General features: G+C 35.7%; 1 protein-coding gene across 1 annotated transcript; it reads right to left on the bottom strand.

Annotated features, from left to right (window-relative positions):
- Nucleotides 1-27346, bottom strand: sgk3 (serum/glucocorticoid regulated kinase family member 3). The gene is made up of 17 exons (XM_066720636.1): nucleotides 27123-27346; nucleotides 13647-13856; nucleotides 13001-13084; nucleotides 12039-12111; nucleotides 10455-10530; nucleotides 8885-8960; nucleotides 8232-8281; nucleotides 7511-7568; nucleotides 6816-6899; nucleotides 6587-6718; nucleotides 5050-5162; nucleotides 4091-4127; nucleotides 3481-3567; nucleotides 2660-2755; nucleotides 1931-2086; nucleotides 1410-1499; nucleotides 1-970 (listed from the first exon to the last, which is right to left on the bottom strand). Exons 2-17 carry the CDS (start codon nucleotides 13722-13724, stop codon nucleotides 800-802), a joined length of 1461 nt encoding a protein of 486 aa, XP_066576733.1. The 5' UTR covers nucleotides 13725-13856; nucleotides 27123-27346; the 3' UTR covers nucleotides 1-799.
- Between the last annotated feature and the right edge of the window lie 293 nt (nucleotides 27347-27639).

Raw genomic sequence — 27639 nt, 5'->3', positions numbered from 1 at the left:
TCATTATAACATGTCCTTTAATGTTTACAGTGTGTGTCTGTATATATCTATATAAATACTTTTAATTTAAAATGTTTGAAACCATTAATATCATTGCATTACAGTGCAATGTATTGATGTACCAGTATTTTCCATTGCATATTAAGAAGTCTTAAAATGATTGTTTTCATAGAGACATTTTTTATAAATCCAACTTTTAAGGCAGACATGTTTAAAGTTTGGCATATTATAGAAAGACAAAAATATTGCTTCGGTACAGGCAAAACAGACATAAAATTGTGAGACATTAGAATACAAGCATACATGTGCGTCTTGGATGTATAATGTCTACAACAATATTAAATATAAACTGCATAGGTTAATTTGAATGTCTCTGCTTTCAACTTTCATTCTTACAGTACCTCTCCTAATTTTAGGAGAGACTAGTAACTGCTGCAATGAGATGAGAGTTTCTGTAAAATCTAGCCTATGCACAGTTCATCCCATAATATGGGACCCACACTTAAGTATGCTCTTTGTAGGATACTTGTGTGAAATTCATATTTCAATAATCTTTCATATTCAACAGAGGTTCATTTTAAAATGATGCACTGACACATTCGGCTGTATAAACTTTATTCACAAGTGCTTACTCAATATAAAGGCTTTGGCTTCCTGATCTAAAGGTATGATCCTATAGACAAGAGAAATTCATCCCTTTTAGGAAAAGTCCATTTACACGATTTAAGCTTTGAGTAGGAGCTTGATGTTTTGCAGAAAGAAACACCTACAGAACCAGTGTTAGATTTCCGGTCTGTTTTTACAGGAAAGAGTCATCAGAAGGCGGAGCATAGGAAAATCCCAGAAATGCATCATCTGCCTCCAGAACACTGGCATTGAAGATGGAGTGGTCAGAAGAAAAGCACACAGAGTTTGGAACCACTTCCTCAGTAAATTCTGTGTCAAAATTCCCAATGTCATCTGGAGAGTTCTATAAAATAAATCAGTAATGTGATCAACAAAACGTCTGCAAAACTATTTGTAACTTGTTTCTAGGTATGTGTTCCTTACATCACAGATCGTCTATGTTAAAAAGCTTCATCCATCTCAATAAACATTTGTGCTGCATATCTGTCCCAAAAGGTCAAATCCTCAGAATGAGTTTAGTCTGGTATCAAAGTCATAACACGTTTTGTCAAATGTGTCAAACCACACATGAAAGTGTATACTTCCTTCAGCTTATTAGCACTGAAATACTTTTTCAATCCACTCAAAGACAGTAATAGAACAGAAAGAACAGACAATAAGAAAAGTGGTAGAAACACACATTCCTTGCTGTGTTAAAATGTAGTGTTGTAAGAAACCAGTAAGACAGTAGCTTAGAAAAACTGAAAATGTGAATGAACTATAACCACTAACAGACTACATACCACATTTGGATTAAAAGCAGGAGGAATCCTTTTCTGCTCAAGGTCATCCCAGTTAATAGAATTGAAGAAGGAGTGTCTTTTGATCTCATTCTGTGAAACAAAAAAACATTCATAGCCTAATCATTAATCAAATGTATTAAATAAAGGTCACACTAATCAACACTCAGTCTCATATTGAAATATTTACAAGTATTTCAAAAGATGGAAACTACACTTATTAAGATTACCCTGACTATCATGCAGTTACCATCGTAAGTGGGATTTTTACAGTGTCCAAAACAACAAGGTTCCTGCTAGCCATGGTGTTTCATTTGGGGAAATGAAAGTGCTCCCATTTGCACAAAAAAAAAAAAAAAATACATTATTAGGTAACAAAGGAAAGTGGGGTATTTTGTTTTAACAGTTCAGAAAGACAGAACTTGTGGACACATTGAGTGTGGGAAACTAGGGTACTGAGCTGGGGAATACCACAACGTTACAGTTATTCTGAAGCCACTAGGGGGAGGTCCTCCTACACTTACAAAGTCTTCTCTGGAGCCCAGCCTCTGCGTCCGGTCTTTTTCAAGCAGTGCTTCCAGGATAGACCAGGCTGTGCTGGAAGCCCCAGGTCGCATTGTCAGTGTCTTGTGGAGGATGTTATCATACATCTCGTGAGTGTCTCGACTGTAGAACGGTGGCTGCAGGAAAAGCAAACACAACAGAGAACACATTCAGTTGTTACAAAATTTGGTTAAATTATTACAAGATTTTTTTTATGGGGCTCAGTTTTGTCTGGAGTGCATGGCTGTCAATGAGAATGAGGGCATTTGTTATGAAAAACGAAAGCATGTGGCTGCTTCAGAGACCACAATATATTCAATACCCATTGGGGACGAACAGTCCAGTGAAGACCAATGAATAGAAGACTGAGATTACAGATGAGTTGGAGTAATGTCATGAAATGGACACTGATGCTGAGCTGAACCATGGTGACAGAAGAAGACTCTTTTAAATGAATTGCTTTAAAATTAGTTCAAAACTGTAGTGTTACATACAGTGTTGTAACAGACCTGGCAAAGTCAGTTGCATGTCAGCCTCCTAGTGAAAGGCAAGGGGTTGGCTTAATTTCTTATGCACGTTACTGCTGAGCAGAAACAATATTCAGAATGCAGTTTACCTCACAGTAAATGTTAATTGAAGACATTAAGAGAAATGCACCCTGTACTGGCTAAGATATCTTAAAGCTGTAGTTATCATCAAGACAGTCTTACCAGGCCATAGAGCATCTCGTAGAGCACAGAGCCCAGGCACCACCAGTCCACTGTGTTGTCATAGGGCTGCTTCATCAGAACCTCTGGTGCCAAGTACTGGAATTGAAATGAGATGCAGCAATCAAAAAATAAAATCCAATATTATTAAAAAGAAAAAGCACCAACACAAAAAAAAGTCACTACTTTCATGATGTTTTACATAAAACAATAATACTAGTACCAGCTTGGACTTCATCAGAAGTGCATGTACATAATTAAAAATAATTATATCAAGAATCACCCAGAAGGGGTTACTGACAAATAAGATTGTCCATTTATAATTAGAGATGGAAAAAAAAAAAAAAAAAAAAAACGATAAAGGGAATTAAATTAAATGGAATTAATAAAATAAAAAACTTTCTATAGGATGCTTTGCTTTTTGGCATTTAGGTGTTGCCTTAAAAAGTGTCATTAAGAATTTGGCAATTTCACAAAAAGTACACCTTTGTAAATAATTTCGAACACTTCCTTTGTAACACCCGAGTGGGATATCGTTTGTTTCTATCATGCATATAGTTTAGCTACAATTAAATATGACATCATCACATTGATATTTGTTAAATGGAGAGTATATAACAAAATGCGAATATAAAATAAGCTTTTTAATGTTATATTGTAGGCTATTATTATAATTATAATAATAGGGGCATATGGAAAACTACTGAATAAGCATACAGAGAAAATCTTGAGGTAAAGCAAAATATGTAAAAAGGTAGAATTGTGGATATCAAAATGACACTGATGAAATATGTATTAAAAAACAAACAAAAAAACCCACTTACTTCAGGTGTCCCACAAAACGTAGTTGTAGTCTCATCTCGAGAAATGCCTTCTTTGCACAGTCCAAAATCAGTTAAAACGATATGTCCCTTTAAAAAAAGGCAAACGGCAAAAGCATTTATAATTATCTTCATCCAGACAAGCCATGTATTGTCTACAGGAATTTGCTGCTGTCCTGTAAGACTGTCTAATGTCAACCGCCTCCCACAGAGATTTTCTACATATTCTTGAGGGGTTTTTTTCAGTTATCATAATCTGAGTTTACTACAGGGTAATAAACTTTAATATTGTAAGTAAACGTATATAAATGTTTTTTTGTTTGTTTTCAGTTTAAAAGGCTCAGTACTGCCAAAGTATTTAACATTTTTCTTTTCCATTAGAAATAATCTAAAATGCAAGGCTGTTACATATAGAATACAGTTACTGCAGTACTTGAACAACATCTGCAAGCAGTACACATTGACCTAAAATTACATTAAACAATTAATAACAGTTTATTGTCAAATATAAACAGCATTATTAATTATAACATTGGGATAGGTTCTTTGACAGTCAGAACTTAAAAACTACACGATAAAATACAGTACATCAAATGCTTAACTGTGTACTCACTTGGGAGTCGAGCAGAATATTTTCTGGTTTCAAATCCCTAATAAAAGCAGAAAATCCTCAATTCATTAAGAAACAAAGACTGCATCCTCTCCCCACCCTGCAGTGTTAGGTCAACGGCTGGTTACGGACTTGCTTTGACTTATTTACAGCAACCTCTTTTGACAGAGACAGCAAAGAATCTACAATCACCACATTGTTTCATCTAAGTACAGTAAGTTTGCATTAAACCAAAACCCATTGAACTTCAGATCACAACAGGTGTTGAAACTTTAAGAGTTCTGCTTTCAAGACACCAGTCACTGCAATATGCAGTTTAAGTTCTAGATGTTGGATTGACTGCTCCTGCTAGTTGTGACACGTGTACATGCTTTAACCTAGGTACGATTCTGTTATTATTTACTGATCTTTTTAAGTCTCTAAGAAGAAAGAAAGTGGTGAGGATTTTCTTTTCAGAGCTCATAAGCAGCTCATAATTCATTTTCTCAGGAAACACTCCTAAACACACTTTTTCCATGGTGACTATCACAAGTCACCCACTGGCACACCTTGTCCCCCACAAGCAGCCACACAGAGACATCATTATAACATTAGGTAGAAGAAAAACTAATTTGCCTTAGTGGGAGGACTACCTGTCCACACTGCAGGACTTCCTGGCATATTCCCCATATTTGTTTGGGGAAGACAAACAAAATGTGCCCAAAAAACACAAGGTAATAATAAACCCCTCAGCAGTGTAAACACTGAAGCACAGGTTAAACATTCAGATTATCTAGGACATTTGTCCAGTGGAAAATTATAATCAGACAAGGCCTTATAATACCAGAAAATGGCTAGTTTTGGGTGCCTTATTAATCTACTGAATATGCCCTTTTGCTAACAGGTTTAACCTAAAATAATAATGTATAGAAATTTACAAAAACGTCTGTTTTCAAATGATTAAATAAATACATGGAATTTACCTGTAAACAATATTCAGTGAATGCAGGTAGCCGAGTGCACTTGCCATTTCTGCAATGTAAAACTTGGCCCTGGGTTCTGGAAAGGTGCGCTCTCTTTGTAGATGGAAAAAGAGCTGAAATTAGATGGGGGACAGCTGGTCAAGTGGAGCCATTGACACACTGCAAGACATTCTGCAAAACATACTGAAATTACTTATTTTCATTATTTCAATGTAATTAACATTGAGATTCACTTGGGAGAATGACAGGGAACAAGGCCTTTCACTTCCAACTGCTAAGTATTGTATCTTTATCTGAGAAAATGAGTAAAAACCCCTTTCGCAACACCACATCTGCCTCTCTGTTGTCGAGCCAGTCAATTAGTGTAGTATTGCCCGATGGCACACTACACATCCTTTCTGTACATTCCTAGGTAAGTATGAAACTGCGCTCAGCAGTGAAACACAGAAACTCTGGAGATCTTTTGTGGTTTTAGATGTCCTATTTTCCAGGAAGAATAAGGCATTATAAGGAGGATAAAAATACACCAGATACAAATTAGGGACTCAAAAATGTTCCTTCCACGAAAAACACAAATATTAATATGTAACAGCAAAGGCACATTCAGCTGAAAATACAGAGCAACAGACCTGAGCGGCTTCAAAACACTTATATTTTGACAAAACTGGCCTTTGAAACTTTAAGTGAATAAAGATTCCAGAAAACTAACAATATCCTGTCTAAATCAGAAATGTAACCACCAGGAACTGGATTGGCATTTATGAAAATACTAATAAAATATTTTCATACAGCTAGCTTTGCTTACACAGCATGAAGTGGTGCTAATTCACTGATCCCAATCTGTGAATAAATCTCCCACACTGACCATTTTAACTTACACCACAGCCGGGAGGACTAAAGGGCTTGTATCCAGATGGAAAACCTTTTCTTCATTTATTATAAATTGCTATTACAGCTGCCGTGTTGGGAGTCTTCATTAGAAACTTCCAGAACAATGGGAATTCTTTGTAGGTGTAACAGTCTATTTTTAACTGCTAGTTTGCACTGAAGAAACAATACACTATCTCCGCTAAATAAGGAGCTGATACACAAGACAGGCCGAAGGAGCTCTGTAATAAGTCTACAAAACTGTAGTTAACAAAGCCAGTATTGTCTCTACTACACATAGAAAACAAAGATGTGTGCAGATATGCTTAAACAACAGCCAGTATAAGCTTATCATCAGTGTTGGTCATTCCCACTCTCCAGGGCATTGCCAGAACCACCATTAAGGAAAAATCATTCAGTTCTGTCTGGCCCAGCATGCACTTTTAAGCAAGGAACACCAAATCAGACATATATGATGAATACTAGTATTAGTGGTATAGTAATACTGAAAACATAATATTAAGAAATGGTAAGCCAAGACCAGTCCAAGACCAGTATCCGTATTACACAATGAACTTCCTAATTTGCACCACTCGGGGCATTTCTTAATTGTTTTTGTTCCTCCAAAGATGACTCATAACAGTACATTAAAAAATAAGAAGCTTTTTACCTCTCCCCCATTGATGAAATCCAAAACGAAGTAAAGCTTATCAGTTGTCTGGAACGAATAATGCAATCCAACCAGGAATGGGTGTTTGACATTCTTTAGCAACACATTGCGTTCGGCCATGATGTGTTTTTGCTGGGAGAAAAACAAAGCAATGCCAAGTATAAATATACACGTAGAATATATATTTAAAAAGTTGTCACAGACAATTGCTTCCACATGCATCAGTTACCTCTCTTCTGTTCACAATGACCCTTTTCTGTAAGACTTTGACTGCATAATATTTCCCATCCAGTTTACGTTTTGCAAGAAGAACCTTGATGAGAAAAATAACAACATTTAATTACCGATTTTTAAGACACAACAGACAAGTTTGCCAGAAACTATAAGGGGAAACTAAGAAGTGCACCTTTCACTTCCCAAATAGAAATTCCATCTGCTGATCCAATAAGAAGCAAAGAAGACGGGTTAGAGCATCAATGAGAGAGACGTTTTGATCGTCTTGCTCCAAAATGTCACCAGTAGCATACATAAATATAATGGTTTCCACTCCAGTAAACACATGGAGTAAAAACCTTTTCAATAAATACCCTACAGAATCCCCTAGTGATCCACTTTATTTATTCTGATATTGATGCCTCACACATCGAATGCTTTTAAGTCCCAGAATGTGTAAGTTACAGCAGAACCTCAGTAGATCAAAAGAACAGAATTAATAAGAACATAGCTCCTTTCTGATGACAGCTGGTGACAGGAATTGAGTCATTATTTAGTCATGGTCCCACTATCATTGATGAGGAGGGGCATTTTATATAAACAATATTTTGGTTGGGATTAATTTATTACTGCAACAACAATTCAGAGATGCAGTGATACAGGCTCTTGATTCTCCTATTCCACTTTTACAACAGTTGCTTCCATACATACCTTGCCAAAACTCCCCTTTCCAATTACTTTTAGGAAGTCAAAGTCTGTTGGTTTGGCACTGAAATAAGTGACAAAATAAGTACAATTAGGATTCAAGAACAAAAGCTATTTTTTGAAATAGCATTCAGCAACACATTAGGGATCTGGAGTACAGAAAAAAGTAGAAAAATACTGATGTGGATTATGTTGTATTATTTATTTTATTTTATTCTTGAATACTGGGACATAAATATATTACCAACTAATTACTCTATCTAAAAGTTCTGTCCATAACCCTTGCCATGGAGTACAAGAACAGAACTGCATGCAGAAAAATAAAGATTTCCAGGAGGTAAATGGTTGGAATGAATGGTATATCAGTAATTTTGGTGTTACTTTACTGACATGCTGTTGCCACAGCTGGTGCTTTGTTCATTCTATCCCTGCAAGTGTTTAACACTGTACTCTTTATGAACAATCCATACTGTTTTTGTTGCCATATAAACATGGATGAATTGAATTCAGCTAATCATTACTGAGATGGAATAGCTGGCAGAATGCAACGGATGCAGTAATGAACAGTCAAGACATAATTTACAAGAAATAAAATGTAGGTTTTCAATTCCTGTGAGGAGTAAGATTGAATGATAATAAGCAATGTAGTATGGAAAGCGATGTTTTCATTTGAGGAAACAAAATCAAATACAAGAGGTAATAAAAACAGGAATATGCTTAATCTTACTGTGGATTTCCAGATGGTCCCAGGTTTATATTGCTGGAGGTAGAGTTACTCTAAAAAGAAATTATGTCATTAAGACATTTGAACACTTAGGCATTTGTGCCGATCAGGTCATTTCAAACAATCTCAAATGGAAGCATTCAGACAGAATTCCACACATTCCTAGCCATCCCAGGAGCAGATTATTTGCTCCGAATGTTAGATTTCACCCTTTCACTGGTGGCACAAAAATAAAAATAGAAGAGACACAATTGATAAAAAGAAAGGGAAGAAATAATTGTAACGATATAACAGCTTCTTAAATTTTATTGTCTAGAATGTATTTTCAAAAAGGGTGGAAATAAGAAATCTCCACCAAGAGGTGAAAAGATGTCCATGCTAGGTTGAGTCATGTCTAAAAATCAAAATAGCAAGATGGATGAATAAAAATATACAAAGAGCAAAAGCATGCAGTGATTATTTTCACTCTATTACAGTAACACAGTGCAAGGTGCAGCATGTTTCCTCAGTCCTGAAACATTTCACAAAAACACGATTTGAATAAAGAACTGCATTGTTTTTACTTGCAAAATATAAGACAGCAAGAGTTCTCTCTAATTCTGATTCAGTAAATTGTTTATTTTATTATGCTGTATATGCTTTAGGCCTTTGCTTACCTTTTCTTCTTCATCCTCCGAGGCATCACTGAGGTTCTTTGGTCTGTCCATCTGGAGAAAAGCTCTGACATCAGGACTGTCGATGGAGAGGGAGCACAGCGGTCAGGGGGGGGGGGTGAGCCAACTGAGGCAGGAGACTTTTCTTTGTGATAAAATGTCACTGTTGTTTAGAAACTTTACTGACTAGCTTTGTTCTTTTCTAATGTATTTCTTTTTGCCTTTCCTTTGTAGATGCAGTGGTGAGATTAAGTTTCAGTTTCAGTTTTTGTTTTTATATATTACTGCACAGAATATTTTTTAATGTTGTTTTAGAATGTTTAGGGAGATTTTTAGTTTTATTAGTTAACATTTAAGTTAAGTTAATATTAACCTATAGCCTTGATTGTGAATGTGCTTAAAACAAACTCAAAAACAAGACTACTGGAATTTTGGAAGCCAAAAATGAAGTCATGAAGAATCACTAGTGTTGTGAAATAATGCAGCCTGAAGACATACAAGTTAAAGCAATCCACACAGAATGTACTGTATTTCTAGAGCTGTTTTCCAGTAAGGGAAACTTTTACTTGTTACTTTATTTATTTATTTATTTAGAGAATTTTCCTTTCCCCTTTGTAGACAAATCTATTACTATTGCCCTCAAAACATTATCTCCACATATGAAAATGACTGACATGAACTATAGAACTGAAAATGATATAACATTTCTTAAGAGACTGATTGCTGTAAATAAATAATAAAATAAAACTATCTGTAAAAGGTTCTTAAATTGTAACCAGTCCCTTTGCAAAGTGCAGAAGCTCAATAACAATTTAAAGAAAGTGCAAAGTCCATCACAGATTTAAGTCTTTTAACAAAGCAATCTGATCATGTTGGCATCCTGGTTTTACTGCTTTGGAATACGCAACCGTACACGATACTCGTATGTCATACTATTGATTTAGGGCTTTCTTCCTTGAAAAAACAAACAAGATAATGATTGTATGATTCACATTCTAAAAGAAGAGGTGAGGAAAACAACCACAGAAAAACAACTGATACCAAATTCCAGTATAATAAAGCACACTGGCTGACAATAATTTAAGCACATTACAAAGGTATCAAATATAATGCATTTCCATTCTGAGGAGAATACAAAATAAGATTTTAGACATTAACTGAAGGGGAAATTAATTAAACAAATGAGCCAAACAACAACTGAAAAGGAATCAAACAGATACACCCCTACTGTTCCCAGTACCTCACTGCCTCAACTTTACGGAGACAATGAGAAAGACAAGGAAGAGACTTCAATGTACAATTCAAGGATTGTACTGGGCTGAAGATTACCCAACCTATTTGAATGTATAAGGAAAAAAAGGATATTTCTGTATAATACTTTCTTTTTAGATGCTTGTTGTATGCTGAGTTGGCTTTCTTTTACAATTGTAAGATACATATTAGTCAAAAATCTGTCAATGTCAATTTAATCTCAGTAAAATGTGTAATGCCCTAAAACATGTTTTATTTCATATAATTAGTATACTCAATCCTAATAACTACAATGAAAAAGAAGAAAATTCATCATACTTACTGGTTGCTTAGCGGAGGATGCGAGACTATTTTCTGAATGAATTCATGGAGCCCTGTTCTTCTTTGCTTTATAAATTCTGATGAAGAACATTTGCGTTATGATAATGAGGTGTCACTCACAGAACACTATATTACCTCAGGCCAAATTACAGTGTTACAACCTCAAAATAAAAATAGCTGATCCATTTCAAGCTTTTATTTTCAGTCTCACTGTATTTGCCCCATAGACAATATACACAATTCACAATAGAGAGTGTTAAAATAGTGAGCTAATCTAACTCCAAAACATCATGTATGAAAATAATCTTGCTGTGGGTCTAGATAAGAAGAGAGTTCATGTTCTCTGTGTTATAACTACTCCCTGCACCTATTACTCAGGACCTCTATTAGCACAAGTGTCTTCAAAATGTATTTACAAATGCAACTATAAGCCTGTCATCCTCAACACATGTCCTTTGGAAAATCTTTAATATCTGCATCAATTACAGAGAAGGGCCACTTGTCTCGCAATTCAAAAATCAAGAGAAATGTGCAGATGCATGTACATTTTCACTTCAAAGAAACTACCAGCATAATCAGAAGAGGCCTAAGAGCACCCCCCACCCACTCACCCAAACACACACACAATATCTGGTATGAAAGAGAAAAACAATCTAAGGGCCTGGATTAACAAAAACTTTCTTCCACCTGCAAATCAAAAGTTACAAACCCAGTAATTGATAGCAGATTTGTATCAGATAATGTGGAAAAATCTGTGACTGCCCACAATGTCAGTGTGTGGATTTAATCTGCATACAGTATTTTATTTAAATTTTTTCCTTCTCTGAAGACTGTAAATCACAAATGTGTACTATAGATCTGTTGCCTTATCAGAAGCATATATTTTTGTCACAGGATCCATTTTAATGAACGTACCTAATGTTAAACATTCCGTTTATATTGAACTGTAACAACCCACATTTCTTCCCCAGGATTTGTACTTTGAATAATAAATATGCGGGATACTTCAAGGCTGCTAAGAATATACATTGGGGAAAGCAATGAATTCTAAGTAAACTACATCACAGTCAACATTTGCCCATTTACTGGCATCAGACTCCAATAACATACACCAGATTGGTAAATACGGTCTTCATGATGATAGTACTGTCTGTTAAACGAGCTAACTTCATTTTATAATTATTTCATTTAGAGGAATAAAAGTATGATGAATGGATACATTGTTTTTCTGCAGCAATTGAATGACTTTAAAGAACTCCTTTATATAATAGAAACAGGCTTTTGCAAAGCTCAGAGAAAAAAAAGAAAAACTATCTTAATGAACAGAGAACGACAATTAGTTGATCAACAGTAGACAGATTACATCTCTTCTATAGCAATATGCAGGCCACAGGTTGTATATTTTTGTGGTACACCAGAAAAAGTATTTTGGTTGATCTTTTCAAATAATATTGCAATGCTGTTCCTTGAATATGAAGTGCAATTGTCTAGGTTATATTCACTTTATATTCGCTCATGACTCAAACAAACAAAAAACTGAGCTGGATACACTCACTAGTAATATTAATTATAACAAAATAAATACCTGGGTCAAAATTGTCTCCAAATATTCGCTTTGCTGGAATCTTCAAGTTCATGGATGGAAACTGTTTCCTTAGCTATAGAGGGAAAATACATGTTTAAAAGGGCAGGGGGGAAAAACAGAAAGAGTACTATTTTTATCCTAAAATTACAGTTTCAATTCACTATGTGCTGGGACTGTCAAGACCCTAACTCGGATGTTCAGAGAGTTTGCATTTTAATTGGATGATGCAGGAAATGGAGGCCAGTAACACTTCTATTATTTGAGGTAGCTGGACCACAACTAACCTTCAGTTCTTCCCACAGGAATTTCCTTAGGAAGGTCTTTCAGCCAAAACAATTTAACTCTTTAACTCCTTTTTGATCCTGAGCATTTCTTTAGTCATTTGTTTGTCATCTGCACAATAGTAATTACACACAGAAAACCACTTCTGATAAATCTGCTATTCTCTACTGTGTCGCTAGAGCAAAGGATTTTAAATGGCCTCTGGTGTTGATCGCTGCAGAATAGTGAACTTGGGAGTATAATTGAATCCATACCCAAAACGTTTCTTAACAGGAACCCATTACTGAGTGCCGTGTGGTGTTTTTCAAGACCAAACAACACAAAAAGGCACCGGACATTTCTTCATATATTACAGGTTACAATTCATTTAACCAAAATGAAAGAGGAACACAAACGAAAAATAGGTTCACCTGGTACTCACATGTGCAAGGAAATTCAGTGGAACTGTTACTGTATTGTTGCTCTTAAAAGCGGAAGCATTACTCAATCTGAGTTTTGGCAATCACCCGATCACCCCAATAACTTGAGTTTTAATTAAGCAACCAATGGCTTGAGGCATTGAACAACATCTTTCACACCAGTAAACCATTCAAGTACTCTGTGAAACTGGATTACAGGCTCCTTGAAATATGCAAAAATAACAAATCTGTGAGATATTCAAAAACATTAGTGCTACTCACGGTGTTGTACAGTTTGTCGAATTCTGCATATCTCCTGAACACAAACCATTCATATCTTCCAACAGACACCATTACCTTGTAGACCTGGAAATAAAAATAGGTTTTTGTTTTAGAGACAAACAAAAAGGCACCCATATAAACTATGTTGCTCAGTTCAAGTGATTATATATATTGTGGGGGGAATATAGATTATGCTGGATCTCAGACTGTATTCGTATTAACAGTATGGTGTTCCTATGGTTGCTAAGAAAATGTAACGAAAGGGCAGAAGTGTTGGAAAACCAGCTACCAAAAAATGCATTCATACAATGAAACACTACTCAGCATTTGCTAGGGATCAAGATATTTCATACTGTGCCCTTGATTAAATGGAGGGTTATTTTAGGCTATACACTAAGGATACATAAAGTGGATTAAGTCATTATATGGCTGTGCTGTATGAGCCACATGTTCATAACAGGATATCCTTGTTACCTTTAGAAATGACTTGCATCCAACCAGATGCCACAATAACATCATAATATTGATTATATTCCCATAAAATAATTTGCCTCAAACCATCAGGATCTCCAGAATATTTTGTGGGCAGGCACTGTTATAAGTGTGTCATAAAATACAGTCCTCAGAAGCATGATGTTGCACTCACAGTGTACCGCTTCTTCTTGTCTCTCTGTTCATTGTAGCAGGGAATGCTGACATTGGGGCAACTGGGCTTCTCCTCCATCGTGTCTGCTCTCACAGTCGGGTAACAATCGGCAGCAAAAGGTCACAGGTCAGGCATACAGCACAGGTTTCACGACTCAGATTATGTCAAGCACTGCCCATTCACGTAATGCTCACATCCCATCATGGCACTCTGTGGAGAAAATAAATATGATTTTTTTCTGTCTCTGTGAATTAGTGTCTCTTACTAAAGACCACTGAACTGAATCCACACAAGTTCTGGTGGGGTTCTGGGATACAGAGAGTATGCCAAAACAGTCAAAGTCACTAATGAGGCCCGATCTTGCCTTGTCTGAAAGACAGCCTATTAGAGGCAATGCATTACCTCTCCCAAAGAACGAAAGAATAGGCTACTACTCGTAGCCTCCTCTCTGCAGCTTCCATAGTGACCATCAAAAAACAATTAGCTAAACACCCATGTCAATCTCTTTTAATAGTGAATTACTTTACATTACTACAGGTCTACTGTCCTGCTTGCAATCCATATGAGGGAAAAAAGTGACACACAAGAGACTTCTCTTTACAGTACATGGTTCACATCTAAACAATTTCAGATACTGCTTCAAAAACCTTGTCAATCTTAAATCAATGAAAATAAACTACTTAAATAGGAGTCAATAAAGCTCTTTATTCTGCTGATAAGGTATTTCTATGTAGTGTCTTACTGTTGGCATTGCCTTTGTCAGCTCTCAAAGCATGATGACCACTGTCTATCAGCTCTCAAAGAATTATCTCAAGATCAGCATATTACATGCTGCAGCTTACACATGGAGTTGTGTTTCTTGAACAAGCTGTAAATGTGGGTTCACCAGTTCTACTGATAAAGCAAAGCTCTTAGCAAGCCTGCATTTTCAAGTGTACAATGCTCTGCATATTTGCCATAAAAGAAGCTGTCAAGGAGGTCCTGCTGTGAATCATTAAGAGGTGAATACATTATGCAAAAGAAATCCCAGTTTTGTCATCTTGAAATCCCTTCCAATGGAACTGAAGGGAAGGAAATACTGAGATAGCCAAGAATGGATCTTTCAAGAGCAGTGATCCTTGATCAAGTCAAACTTTCACAATGGGGTTTGTGTTTCATGTGTTTTTAGGATACATTTGTATTCTGCATCATCAGAATGTTGACTGACAGCAAAACAGGTTATTTAACATTCCTGAGAAATTTTGGTTAGTTGCTCTGAAAGCCTTGGGCAAAACATGGAATTGATGTTAACAAATTGAAAGACAGTTCAAAGTACTGTCATAATCATCAAGACTATGTTTAAAGTGAACAGGACATTACTTTTAAAAGGACTGACCCAAAAATGTTTGTTAATCGCATTGCAGGCAATCTGGATACTGCAGCTACTAATTCATACATAACAGACAAAAGTCACTTTTCATCAGCCTTCGATCTGTATTATCAGCATTCTTTTATCTTTTATCTATTCTTTTAACAGCCATGATTAATAAATAATGCAAAATGTTAATTACAAATCCTGTTTAAAAGGTTTTGTGCTAACTGCCTACGGAAATAGGCTTAGTGAACTTGCTCTGACTTGCACTAAATATTTGGTAATGTAAAAAAAAAAAAAAAAAAGAGAGCAAGAGAGAGAACACTCCTGCTGAGCTTTTCACACTCTTCTGGTACGCATTCATGCCCAAGCATGCAGATAATTCTTACAGAGCTAAACTGAAGAACTTTTTCAGAATACACAGAAATCACTTCCCTCCAGTAACATGAACCTAACAAGCAAAAAGTTTCAGAACATCTCCTTTTCCAACTAACACCAATTCTATTTGATCATTCTGTGAATTGTGGTGGGGAAAAAGAAATAAACATTTAATATATGACCATATATATAGGGGAAGTAACCCAATTTAGCCCACCAAAGTTTTGCATGTTTTCTTATAAATATGTGAACTTCTTCCCAATAAAGTGGGTATTAAATCAAAGATTTCTCTCTGATAGATTTTGTCATAAATTGACTAAATTAAATTATTCCGGAGTGGGCTTATAAGGTACATATGAACCCTTTAAGCCCACGTGTCCCAAATAAGCCCACAAGAGTTTTAACAGTAAATACATCAAATTGTATTGATTAAGCACTTCATATTTGATAGATTATTGAATTCAGACCTCAAATAACCAACCTAACCAATTAAAATTGTATTTTTATTTGTATTTCTAATTTCCATCACATGGAATTATTGTACTTGGTTGTTGGGGTTGGGGCCGGGGCTGTTGGGTCTGTGGAAGTCTGCACAGGTGCTTCAGAAAATGGAGCATGATTTGTGGACACTTGTCTGTCCACCCGGCTCTGGCTCACAGGGAATATTCCAGTGCTCTCAAAGCCACCGATTATGTTTTCTGGCTTGAGTGCAATGGAAAGCACATCATGTTTTACAGGGAATTCCTCCTTTCGAATGTTGTCCCTGCTAACACCAGAATAGCAGTGCAGTTCTTTCCTCCATTACTTATTGACTGGGGATGCAACGATCAACTGGCCACCGATCGGTATCGGGACGTTATGGCAAAAAATATTATATCAGCTATTGGTGGATTCCTTTAAAATGGCCGATATTTCTGACCGATATTTCTGTCTGATGGTGCGGCTTTTATTGCGTCTAACTAAGCATCCAATTTGATCTATTCTACTCGTGTACTCAAAAGGAATGATGCACACGAACTGCAATGCAGTTCCCCCTCAACCTGCTCTCGTTCTATAGGTCAGTAAATAATAGGAAAATATCAGTTATCAGCATCGGCCCAGAATTTTCATGTGGGTGCATCCTTACTTTTGACTTCACCAAATACTGTCTTGTCCAGTGGCTGGAGGATGTGGGTGAGGTGAGTTGGGAGCCGGAGAAGCATTAACCTCAATAATTTTATATCGAGTTAATGTAAACATGAAATAAATAAAATACATTATTTTTTTAGACTTAGACCATGTATATTATTGTTGGTAGAACACATTCAATAATTATTTTGCTTTAAAGCCATGTGCTAATAGGCTTTTCAAGGGCGCTGTTCCTTTTATGCCCATATGACAAAAACAATTAAACTTTATTATAATAATTGATAGATCATTAAATATTGTTTTATCTGAAGAAGCTTCTAAAATGCTTTGATTTACTATGGTCATCAACAGTTTCTCAATTTGTGTTCTATTGCATCTATTTGTGTGACCATCATTCTGACAGTGTCCCAAAACAGTGCTTTTAAATACCAAGCACATTCATCATATAAGGTTTCACTTGATTTATTAATCTCTTAATTGTATAATTCTTATCAATATTCACCAAGTGTGGTCACCAAATTCCAGAAAAATTGCTTATTGGGAGGCCCCTCATAAAACAAAGTTTTGGGGTGACTTCTAAAAATGATGCTGCACAGTGGCAGCACAAAGTCATACATAACTCAAGAACAAAAAATGAGATTGGCTCCAAATAAAAAGAAACATGACAATAACAACTTTGTGCATTTGCTCTAAAACAGATCATCCTTCTAAAATGTCCTGTCTTTTTTGTATTTCAAAATAAAAGAGCAAGTGGGCTTATGTGGTATGTGGGCTTAATTGGGTCACTTCCCCTATATATATATATTCAAACTTTTAATTAAAATCATACTGATAAACTGTACAGTACTAGACTACATATATCTCAATACTGTTGAAGTCATTTAATTATGGCTGATAAATATAAAGGAAGCAATTACATATTTTCTTGGTGTGGTCATATAACAAGGACCTGATATGACAGTTCTTCTGGAGTTCTGGAAGCAAGCAGTAAACACAGTGGCACCCCACAAAAGCCCTGACACAAGACAGTTCCCAGGATGCACTGTGAGGAGGCTGACAGAGAACACTTCTTTCAGATTTAAACCAATTAAAATAAACTAATCCAGCTGCAGAAACAGAAGAGACACCTGTCATAATTTAAGAAAAACTGAAGCCGTTGTACAATAAAATGTAATGCTTAGGCCTAATGCTATTAACTTTTTCCATGAATATACAGAACTTAGACAAAGCCCAACTGAACCATACAGTAAGTTTCTTTACCTCACAGCACAGAGGGAAAACTGCAGCACACCACACTCTGAGGCAGGGTTTTCAGTAAATCAGCAGAAATAAGACCTGAAAGTACAGCTCCCCAAAACAAGGAAGCACACTGTTTTGATTCCCTCAAACTGCACTTTGTACACCTGATTGTGACCTGACTTTCCCCCCCCTTCTTTCACATCCTGATTACAGTAATGGTAATGACAGCTGGTAAATAAGGTGCAAAAAACCTTCAAACACTCATCTATGTTGGTTTTATCAATATGGAGTTCTTCTATAAATTATGTAGAATGGAGTGCACCCATGTTTTCTTCATTATATATGAAGTTCAGTAAAATGCATTTTTCAGTAGGGATACCAGTGTGACATCTATAGTAAAGGTTCTTATTTAAAATAAATTACTTTAGGAGTTGTTTTTTATGCAAGAACGGCATTACCCTCTTCAAATGTAATGCAGTTCTTCATGTTGCATGTAAAAAAATATTTTATTTTAAAAAGTCATAAAATGTAATGATGTTAATGATTAGTTCTATTTACTGGTTTGCCTATTAAATCCAGCTACAATATGCAGAAACAGGTTGGCACCACATGATAAAGCATTTTGATCATCATTCTAGATACTCAACCCATATTAGGTCTACTCATTCATCCCATCACTTTTTAACATAAAGGGTGTGAATAAGGAAACTAATTAATTAAAAACAGAACTAGGAAAATTAATTATAAAAAACAAAAACAAACAAAAAAGAAACATGATGCAGCTTCTCAATTTGGCTACAAGAAGAAAAAAAGTTGGAATTGTTCAGATTCTCTCCTTCCGTTTTTGAACATTGCAGGAGGATGTGGAATAATCACAATGCGGAAGTGAAATTAGATTTGAAGGCCAGTCGAGTATTGCAAATTTTCTGAGGTCAAAAAGGTAATACTCTACTACAGCATAAAAAAATCGACACTTTGCTGCAGCTATTTTCTTCCTAAAGTAAAGGTGATTGTCTTTCAAGTTTCCTTCTGATAACTTTAAAAGGCTGCAGTATAACTCATGCACTGTGCATTTGTTTCAAGGTGGTGTTGTGGTTGATCATTTTTGCTCACATACATGAACTCGTAACAGAGCAATAGTGACATGCAACATAACGGGGGGGCAAATCATTAGATGGTGCACTGGTAATTTATTTCTTGTTTAAAAATCCTCTCCTCTGGAAAAGCTCAAAGTAGATACCCCACCAGGTTTATGAAAAACATGCTGTATAAGACTGTTTTGGGAAATGAAGAGATGGACCTCAACCTTTTACTGGAAAAAAAAAATCAATTAAAAGGCAGATCTAAACTATGAGCAAAAAACTGCTGTTGTATTACTTGAACAGAGAAAGCAACATGGAGAAATACGATTTGTTATTTTCCCGAAACCCCACTATTTGCTTTCTGTAAGGATTCTTTCAGTTTGATTATTGGCTATTTACTTTCTTTTTGTTCACCCAAGATTCACCGCTGCTTCAATAATACTATCTTGCCAATATGCAGGTTTATACCTTGAAAAAGTATGTTATGCTTAACCAGATTGACTACATCTACATGCAGCTCTTTGTAGGAAGCATGGTGTTAAAATACATGTTACATTATGTTTTAATTGCTTCTGGAATCTGGGTACAATAAATGGAACCTTCTATACACAATATTTTGAATGTTGTTTGTACCTTTTAATAGCAAACCACATGGTCTCAGAATTACTAAATAAAGGACAATATTCCTTGGTGCACTGTATTTTTTCAACAAATGTTTCTACCTCATACAAATTGTTTTATTAGGCACGGTTATACAACTCATTCTGGTAGCAGTGTTACACTATCTCTAATGCACTTGGAAAGGTGCAATTAGGGCCCAAATGAAAGCTGAGATAATCTTCTTAGATCTTGTTGAGATTATATAACATCCATCTTCCTGTTTAGAATAACATAACTTCCCATTTCCAGCCGGAAACTGGACAGCATGTTGTTTTCACCCTTATAGCTCAAAAGGCCATCTATTGTCAAATGGAAAAGACTAGGCCTCAGTCTGAAAAAAATGTCTTTGCTCCCATTAGAATTTCTACAATGAAGTTTGAAATAGAACAATAATGTTCCTTTCACTTTTGTGGGCAAGAAAACATAAATGCATACAATGTTTGTATTCTTACAGTATGTACAACAATAGACCCATTTGATAAATGGTATTTTAAGGCTATAAGAAAACTTGTGTTTAGATGGCTGTTAATTTACATTCCGTCCCAATTAAGAATTCAAATCTAAGTATGTCACATGGTTTCTGTGCATATGGTGTAAAAGAGCATGCACTGACCTCATAACACCCACACTTAATAAAATTAGACTATCACACAAACTCTTTTATTCCATTCAAGAAGACCAGCTTTTCCTTTTTAGGTTTTTTGATCTATGCATTAGATCATGCTACACTGAGCCTCTTCACTAACACTCTCTCACGTTATGGAAAGTTCTCAATTTAATTGACAAACTGAGATGCGTATTTCAAAGGGGGTTGTGGGTGAATTCCAAAGATAAAATATACTGTACTGTAAACATAGTATAGCCCTCATTTATTTTAATTAGTCTTGTCATTTGCTTACAGTTTGGAACACTGAGAATTGTGTGAGGCCTGTTGTGCATTTTAAAATGAGCCCACAGCTGAAGATTCGGGAAAATATTCAACATTATGTGCCATGACTGCATACAATAAATCTAGGCTATACATTTCTTTAGGGGGATAGTGAAGAAGCACTCATTCTTTCAAGAGCAAAATTGTAACATACACCCATATCATTATTACCTGAAATATACAAGTATCATGTCAATAAGAACAATCCGGGAAGCACAGACCTTCAGAAATAAGAACCATGGTCATTGTTCTAAAGGGGTTAATTCTATTCTGGACATAAATCAGGGTACCTAAGTGACATTATAACGATCCACTGTCTTTGATTTAATTAAACTGTTTTCATCTGGCATTGTCTATGGGACAAAATCACATCTGCATTTTGATTGTACCAGCTGTCAGATATTATAGAGACTAAACAATGTTGGTTTTAAGCACAATTATGGTGATCATGGGATAATTTAATTGGCCGTTGCTTATTCAATTATGTTGTTAAAAGTAAAATTCCCTTTTTTCACATAAAAGTTGAATAACATGTAATCTTGAAACTAGAGAGCTGAAAGCTCAAATGTGAAAGCTGGAATCTCGAATAAGGTACATGAAACTAATTCTAACCGAGACCAGTTCAAGAGTAAACAGAGAAATGTGCTGATTACTCAATCAGTCATGCACACAAGCAGAATACCAGCACAGAGGATCCAGAGCCACAGAATGAGACATTTTAGGTTTCCTCAAATAATGAAATCTAAGTAATGCATCAAGCCATGTGACCATTTCCTCAACCAGGAAATACAATATTAGTTCAGCACACAGAATAAAACATCCAACCATGTATCGTAATAAGTTTAAGAACATTTTGTAACCATGCAAGTAAATGTCTAACTAAATTAGGAAGGTTATGTATTGCACAACACAATGTTTTGAGTTGTCTGAGGATCCCATAGTCAGGAGGCAAACATATATTCTGCAGAAAGTGAAGGCAAGGAATTTGTATCAATTATTGAGAATTACATTTTTAAAGAAATCACAAACAAAAATATGCAGGCATAATACTTCCGATATTAATTAGTAACCACACATATTTATCCTCCGTATAAACTTTTTTAAGTTTAAGTTTTTATTTTTATTTAAGAATTAGTCCTACTATTGTAAGATATAGATATAGCTGTGTTGTCTTTAGAATGAATGGTGTTAAAAAAATAAGTTTGTTGGCATAATTTTTGCCAAGAAAATCAGCTATACTTAATGATATGACATTTTTGCATTATTAAATGAAAACATTTAGCCTATGTGATATGAAATCATTTATTTCCTAATTTATACATTGTGAGAACTAGATATAGGATAATTAGCCTACATTCATTTGAATGTTTAATACATTATATTTAATTATTATGAATATACATTACTTGTATATTGACAATTTTCTTAAGCCGGTGACATTTGTTTTCATGCCATCAGTTTGTCCTTTTTGGTGTTCTACAGTACAATGATTATGACTTACAAAAAACAAAAGTGTGTTAAAACATCCCTGATGTTGAGTGGTGTTTGGTAGTATGGCATTACTGTGACAACATTCCAATGAAAAAATAACTCTGACCCCTTCCTCCCCTGAAAAATAAGGGGCGTACGACATTCAATCTTTCAGAAAAACAGCTGGATGGAATCATGAAATGATGCGTTTCTCCTATAAAAATAATAAGCTTTGAAGGGTGGGCTTTCACTACTAATGGTTCAAAAAACATAGCTGCCAAGCAGTATGCCCAATTATACTGAATTACATTTTTCCCAGCATTTCAACAACATTTCCAGCACATTATTTACTTAGGGCTTTCAAAATTGCCCAGGAATATGACAAGCCTTTCCAGTTATCATCTTCTTGAGCAACAGTCAACATAGTTCTGCTCAATGAGACACTGAGTTCCATTTCAATTCAGTTATGTCAACAGATTTGTAAGAGTTATGTCACAAACTAAATATTAATTTCTCATCAGTAGACTAATGTTGCCTGTGCTGTGAGGGAATAGGCACAAACTCTGGGGAAACATGGTTTTCTCTCAGTAGAATGGTTGTGTGAAATTACAAAGTGTAAACATCCCCATAAATCTCCCCACCTGTTCTGTATGGCTGTCTAGATCTAGGCTGTCTAGATAACAATCTAAAAAACTTTTTTTTTTAAATCTGAATCTAGTCTAAGCATTCAGGGAAACAGGAAGAAAACAGTCGAATATCAAATAACACAGAAGTTGATTTCCATCTCTTCTTTGATGCTGATGTTATTCTATGGAATAAGGTGTGGTGGATGGAAATAATTTAAGATGTGTTCAAACATTATTAGAAGTCAGACACACCTAGAAATGGTACTGTTGGGACTGGGAGGTACCCAGTAATACACAACGTCTTGCTGAACTTCAAATTGTAAAAAGCGACCAATGTGTATTACAGCTAGTCAGAGGTAGGAGGGTCAATTGCAAGGTGCTAGTGCCAGCAATTGATCATACTTGTAAAACTGACACTGCTGTGGACTTAACACCATATCAGATCAGTTCAGCCATATACATTTATATGTGCAGTAAAACTCTTTCAGGGCCCAAATAAAAACATTATACTATAACTTACATTTTATAATATTAGCTCGGGTTACAATGAAAGCATAGTAAACTATTTCAGCCACAGTACTTAACTGGCAAGTTAAATAACATAATATAATTAAGCATAGTTACACACTGAGGCAAACAGGAAGATGGAAAAGCTTAGTCCAAAATTGTATAATAATCACTACAGTACTATACAGACATGTATATAGCTTCTTTGAGCCATTTATATATTTTATGGAGGACTACTAAGCTGTAACAGGTTAAATCAGCCATGGCATCATCTTTTATCAGAGGAGTGGTTTACAGAATCTATAATATCATATGTATCTGTCAATTCCGATTCCTCCAATTGATACTGCATTATTAATTACGAGTGCAGGCTATACTGAAATCAAGTGAATGAAGTTAAAAAAAATAATAAGCAGGAAAAAAATTATAATAAATGAACGTGCTAGATTTATTTTTGGAAAAGAAAAGCAGAACTGTGTATAAAAGATTAATAAACTGATAGTTTGTGTTTGTGAGAAGAACCTTGATGAGACAGCCTAATTCAACCACAACTCTTCCACAGAATTAGCAACACACATATAATTAGTAATATTCCTTTCCCTCATTCTAAAAGGTTATACAACTGCAGAACACAGAGCATATTTGTGAATGATCCGGACAAATATCTGTGGACATTATTCCAAGTAAAAGATAGTTTACTTTCTGGGAAGTGAAAAAACTACATTGGATAGACAAATACTGATAGGGAGAATGCACTGTCAGAACAAAAGGCAAAACACACAAGTAGGCATTGACTAAAGCGGGTTCTTCATCTGTTTGGGTAAGGGGAATCCATGTGTATTATAGTATGAGAGTTTAAACTTAATTTAAGATCTTTATTTTATTTTAGAATGTCAATGCCATTGCACTTAGTGGCAAAAAATAAACATTTAGAGTTTCAAGGTAACCTTTACGTGACTTTCGGTCGAACTGGTTTATTATGGCTTTGTACAATCTCCCTCCTTGCTCTGCTCATTAACTGTCTGTTTCCATCACACCCTTATACCGTGCACTGTAGCCCCACAACCAACACCTTTCAGTGGAACATTTCCAAATTCCAACACTGTGCTTCCGGTATTCAGGGACACTCCCCTTACACAAACCACTTGGCACAGCCTTGCTCCAAAAACAGGGGTGCTACTCATTAAACTTCAATGCAGCATCCGCCCGGGCCAGAAGGATCTCACCAGTGAACACACTCTCTCTCTTTTACATTGATTTGGGAAGAGATGTCTTAGTAAAGTCTCACTTTCAACAGCGTGCGGTTTCTTCAAAATGTACTCCAACCCATTTCACTCTTTCTTCCATAATATCTTTATCTGTACTGATTTGTTATCCAAGGCAGACATAATTTTTGACCTTAAGTATCTGATGATCTGCTTCAATTTTCTTATATTTAACAAAGCTGCTGAACATGACTTTGGTTTTACTCCACTTCATTTTAAGTCTAGTTTTATTGCTTTCATTCGAGAGTCCTTTAATTTGAAGCTGCAGGTCTTCAGGTATTTCTGCAAATCAGTCAGTTATTCAAACAAGCTCCCGTTGATCTTGATTCCTTTTTCTTCCCAGTCCAAAGTCTTGAACACTTTTTCAAGAGTTGCTGTGTAGAGTTTGTGTTTCCCTGATGTACTCCTTTGTAGATCATGATCTTGTCAATGTCTTGGTGGAGTCAGATTGTTGAAGATATGTTTAATAAGAGTTATACATGTTTCCCTCCTGACGGAGTTTGTATATTGAATCAAATGCTTTCTTGTAGTCAAAGTCCAAAATAAAGAACCCATTAAAAACCACCGGAACATAAAGCATGCAAAAACATCTCCAAATAGGAAAATTAAATCATTGCCATAAAAAATATGATGGCACAACAATCAAAATACAAAAAAGAATACTAGAGAAACAAAGTAATGACGACAGCAGTAAAGAAAAAGAGGTCTTAAGGAACACAAGTGAAATATCAGATGTGATTGCAGAAGACTTGGCTATGCCATAAAGAAGAAGAATGGTAAAACACCTGAAGATACAGTGGAGATCCTGAGGGAAGCTGGAGACCAAATGCAGAAGATACTTCCAAAACTTTTCACAAAGTGTCCCATAATGTAAAACATCCCAGATGAATGGAACAAGGTAACAGTCTTTCTCCTTCACAAAAAAGGCGACAAAGAAGATCTGAAGAACTATACAGTCTACTACTTCCCATCTTATACAAATGATTTACAAAGGCATTAACACATGGCCTTCAAGACACCCTGGACTTTGCCCATCAAAGAGAATAAGCAGGATTCAGCGGTTGACTTAACACCTTTCCACAAAATCTTTAACTAATAAGCCACTGCAGCTACATTTTATATTACACATGCGCATGTATTAGATTTGCCTCAGCAATACAAAACAGATACATGGTTTTCTTGTTTGTTTATTTGTCAGGACATGGACATGAACAAGACTACAAAGCAGGCAAAAGAGAGGGAAAAAAGTATTTTGGGGTTAACAATCACTTAATGATTAATTTACAAACTTACACTTATTTGAAAAATACTGTGCTATGGGTCTTAGGGATATGAAGTATTACAATCAGACTAAATGTTGTTTTTTTTTTTTAATCTCTATTTAATTGATTTCCTTCACAAATTATTCATTTTCCTGTTAAAGAGAATACCTTTACAAATTATCTTATGTGAATACATTGACATGTCAATTACAGTAATGTGGTTAACAGACAGCTATGCAGAGATAGCACTGTTCGCATTTCATACACTAAAATATTTCAAACATCCACAAGAACAGTATTCACATTGTACTATTTAAGTTAATCAGCTCATTTAGATTGTATTTGTACTGTACTGTTTGTGGAAAAAGTCAAGGAGAGGTCAGTAATATAACACTTACAATTATGATCTAGGGTAACCTTTTTAGAAGGCAAGCAAGTGAATTTTCATACAGTTTAAAATTTGCCAAAGATGGTTTTGTCATTGTTAAACTTGGTTGTAAACAAAGCAATAACTGGATTTGGTTCAGCAACCGCCAAAACACAGAGGCACGTAATGTGGTCGCTTAAGAAACACAAAACATCTCCAAAAACATAATGTGACTTCATTAATTCACAAAATCTCAAATTCAAATACGACAAAGTGAATGAAAACTATACTTTCACTGCTGGTGTGCAGTGCTTGATCAAGGCCGGTTGGTTTCATTTTCAGCACAGAGACAAAGCTTGGAAAATAAACATAAAAAAGCAATATCTGGAAATCCTGGATTGTGTAATTACTTCATCAAAACACCAACTCATAGGTATACAAGAGACTTGCTACTAGACTGGTGTGCAATGCCAAACTGGGTACATCACTTATCTGCCACTGATGAGATACCTGATGCACAAACAGCAATTCAATATTTTATGTTATTCTGCATTTCCACGGTGTTCCAGTTTAAAGGGCATTACAATGTCAGATTATTAAAACAAAAAGCAGGCTACAATTAAACACACTAAAAGGTAAATCAGAAACTTATCAGAACAATTATCACAGATGACTTCAGTGCAGATTTGAGCAGAACTATGATCTATAATTGTATTTTAGAACAATAAGGGTATTTAAAAACGCCTAAATATGGTTTACCATTATTTTGTCAGTAAGAAAAATAATCTATTTTTCTAAACATCTATATTTTAACAGCTAGGATGTTGGTCGTTTGTTTAAAAATAAAAATAAATCATGTTTTATATTTAAACATGTTGCACAATTGAAGAGACGCATGCAAAAGTTTCATGCAATATGAATTTGAATACCTGTAGGCTATTGCATTTGTTAAAAAGCTGTCTTCAGAGACCTGTGCCATATTGAAAGACTGTGCTGTCGTGGTCTTCCCATACCTGCACCGTAAAGTGTGAACGGCAGTCCTGTCAGCCCGCACACATACTGCACTCAAACCTCAAACACACCAAGTCCGTTGTATTTTATTATGTGTTGTCTACGTATTTTCCTCACAACACGAATGAAACTAAAGCAGGAGCCTTGTCGGAAAACCGGCATGGCGTTTAACTCCGAAAGACAGAAGTACATTTGAACTTACCCTCCTGGTTTGGGAGACTTTAAAACGCAGCCTTGTCTTATTGCTCGGCTCCTTCGCACAACTGCCTCCCCCGACGTGCCGGAGGCCACCGTGGCTCATGTAAGTAAGACCAGGATGCAGTATGTTTTCCAGTTTACCAAATGGTCAAGAACTTGTCCCCTCCACGACAGCCCACTCCTCCATGCCGTCCAGCTCTCTGTCAAGTGGCGGCCAGAGCAGGAAACAGGGAAGTCACCCTGCGCGGCCCGGTGGAGGGAGTCATGGGACCGCAAGACATGACTAAACAGCGGCCTCTACCGGCAATGTGCTGGAACGCCACTAATATCAAAGAAACTTTCCAAAAAGGAAAACAATTCACTACTACTACTACTACTACTACTACTACTACTACTACTACTACTACTACTACTACTATTACTACTACTAATAGTAGTAATAATATATCATTCTTATTCTTATTTGTATTAGGTCAGTTTTTCTTGGGCAGCTATAATAAAATATAACAATCATTTCACTC

Source organism: Amia ocellicauda, chromosome 2, assembly GCF_036373705.1.
Source record: "Amia ocellicauda isolate fAmiCal2 chromosome 2, fAmiCal2.hap1, whole genome shotgun sequence".
NCBI lineage: Eukaryota > Metazoa > Chordata > Actinopteri > Amiiformes > Amiidae > Amia > Amia ocellicauda.
Note: the sequence above shows the minus strand (reverse complement) of the source record. Positions and strands in the feature narration are given on the sequence as shown.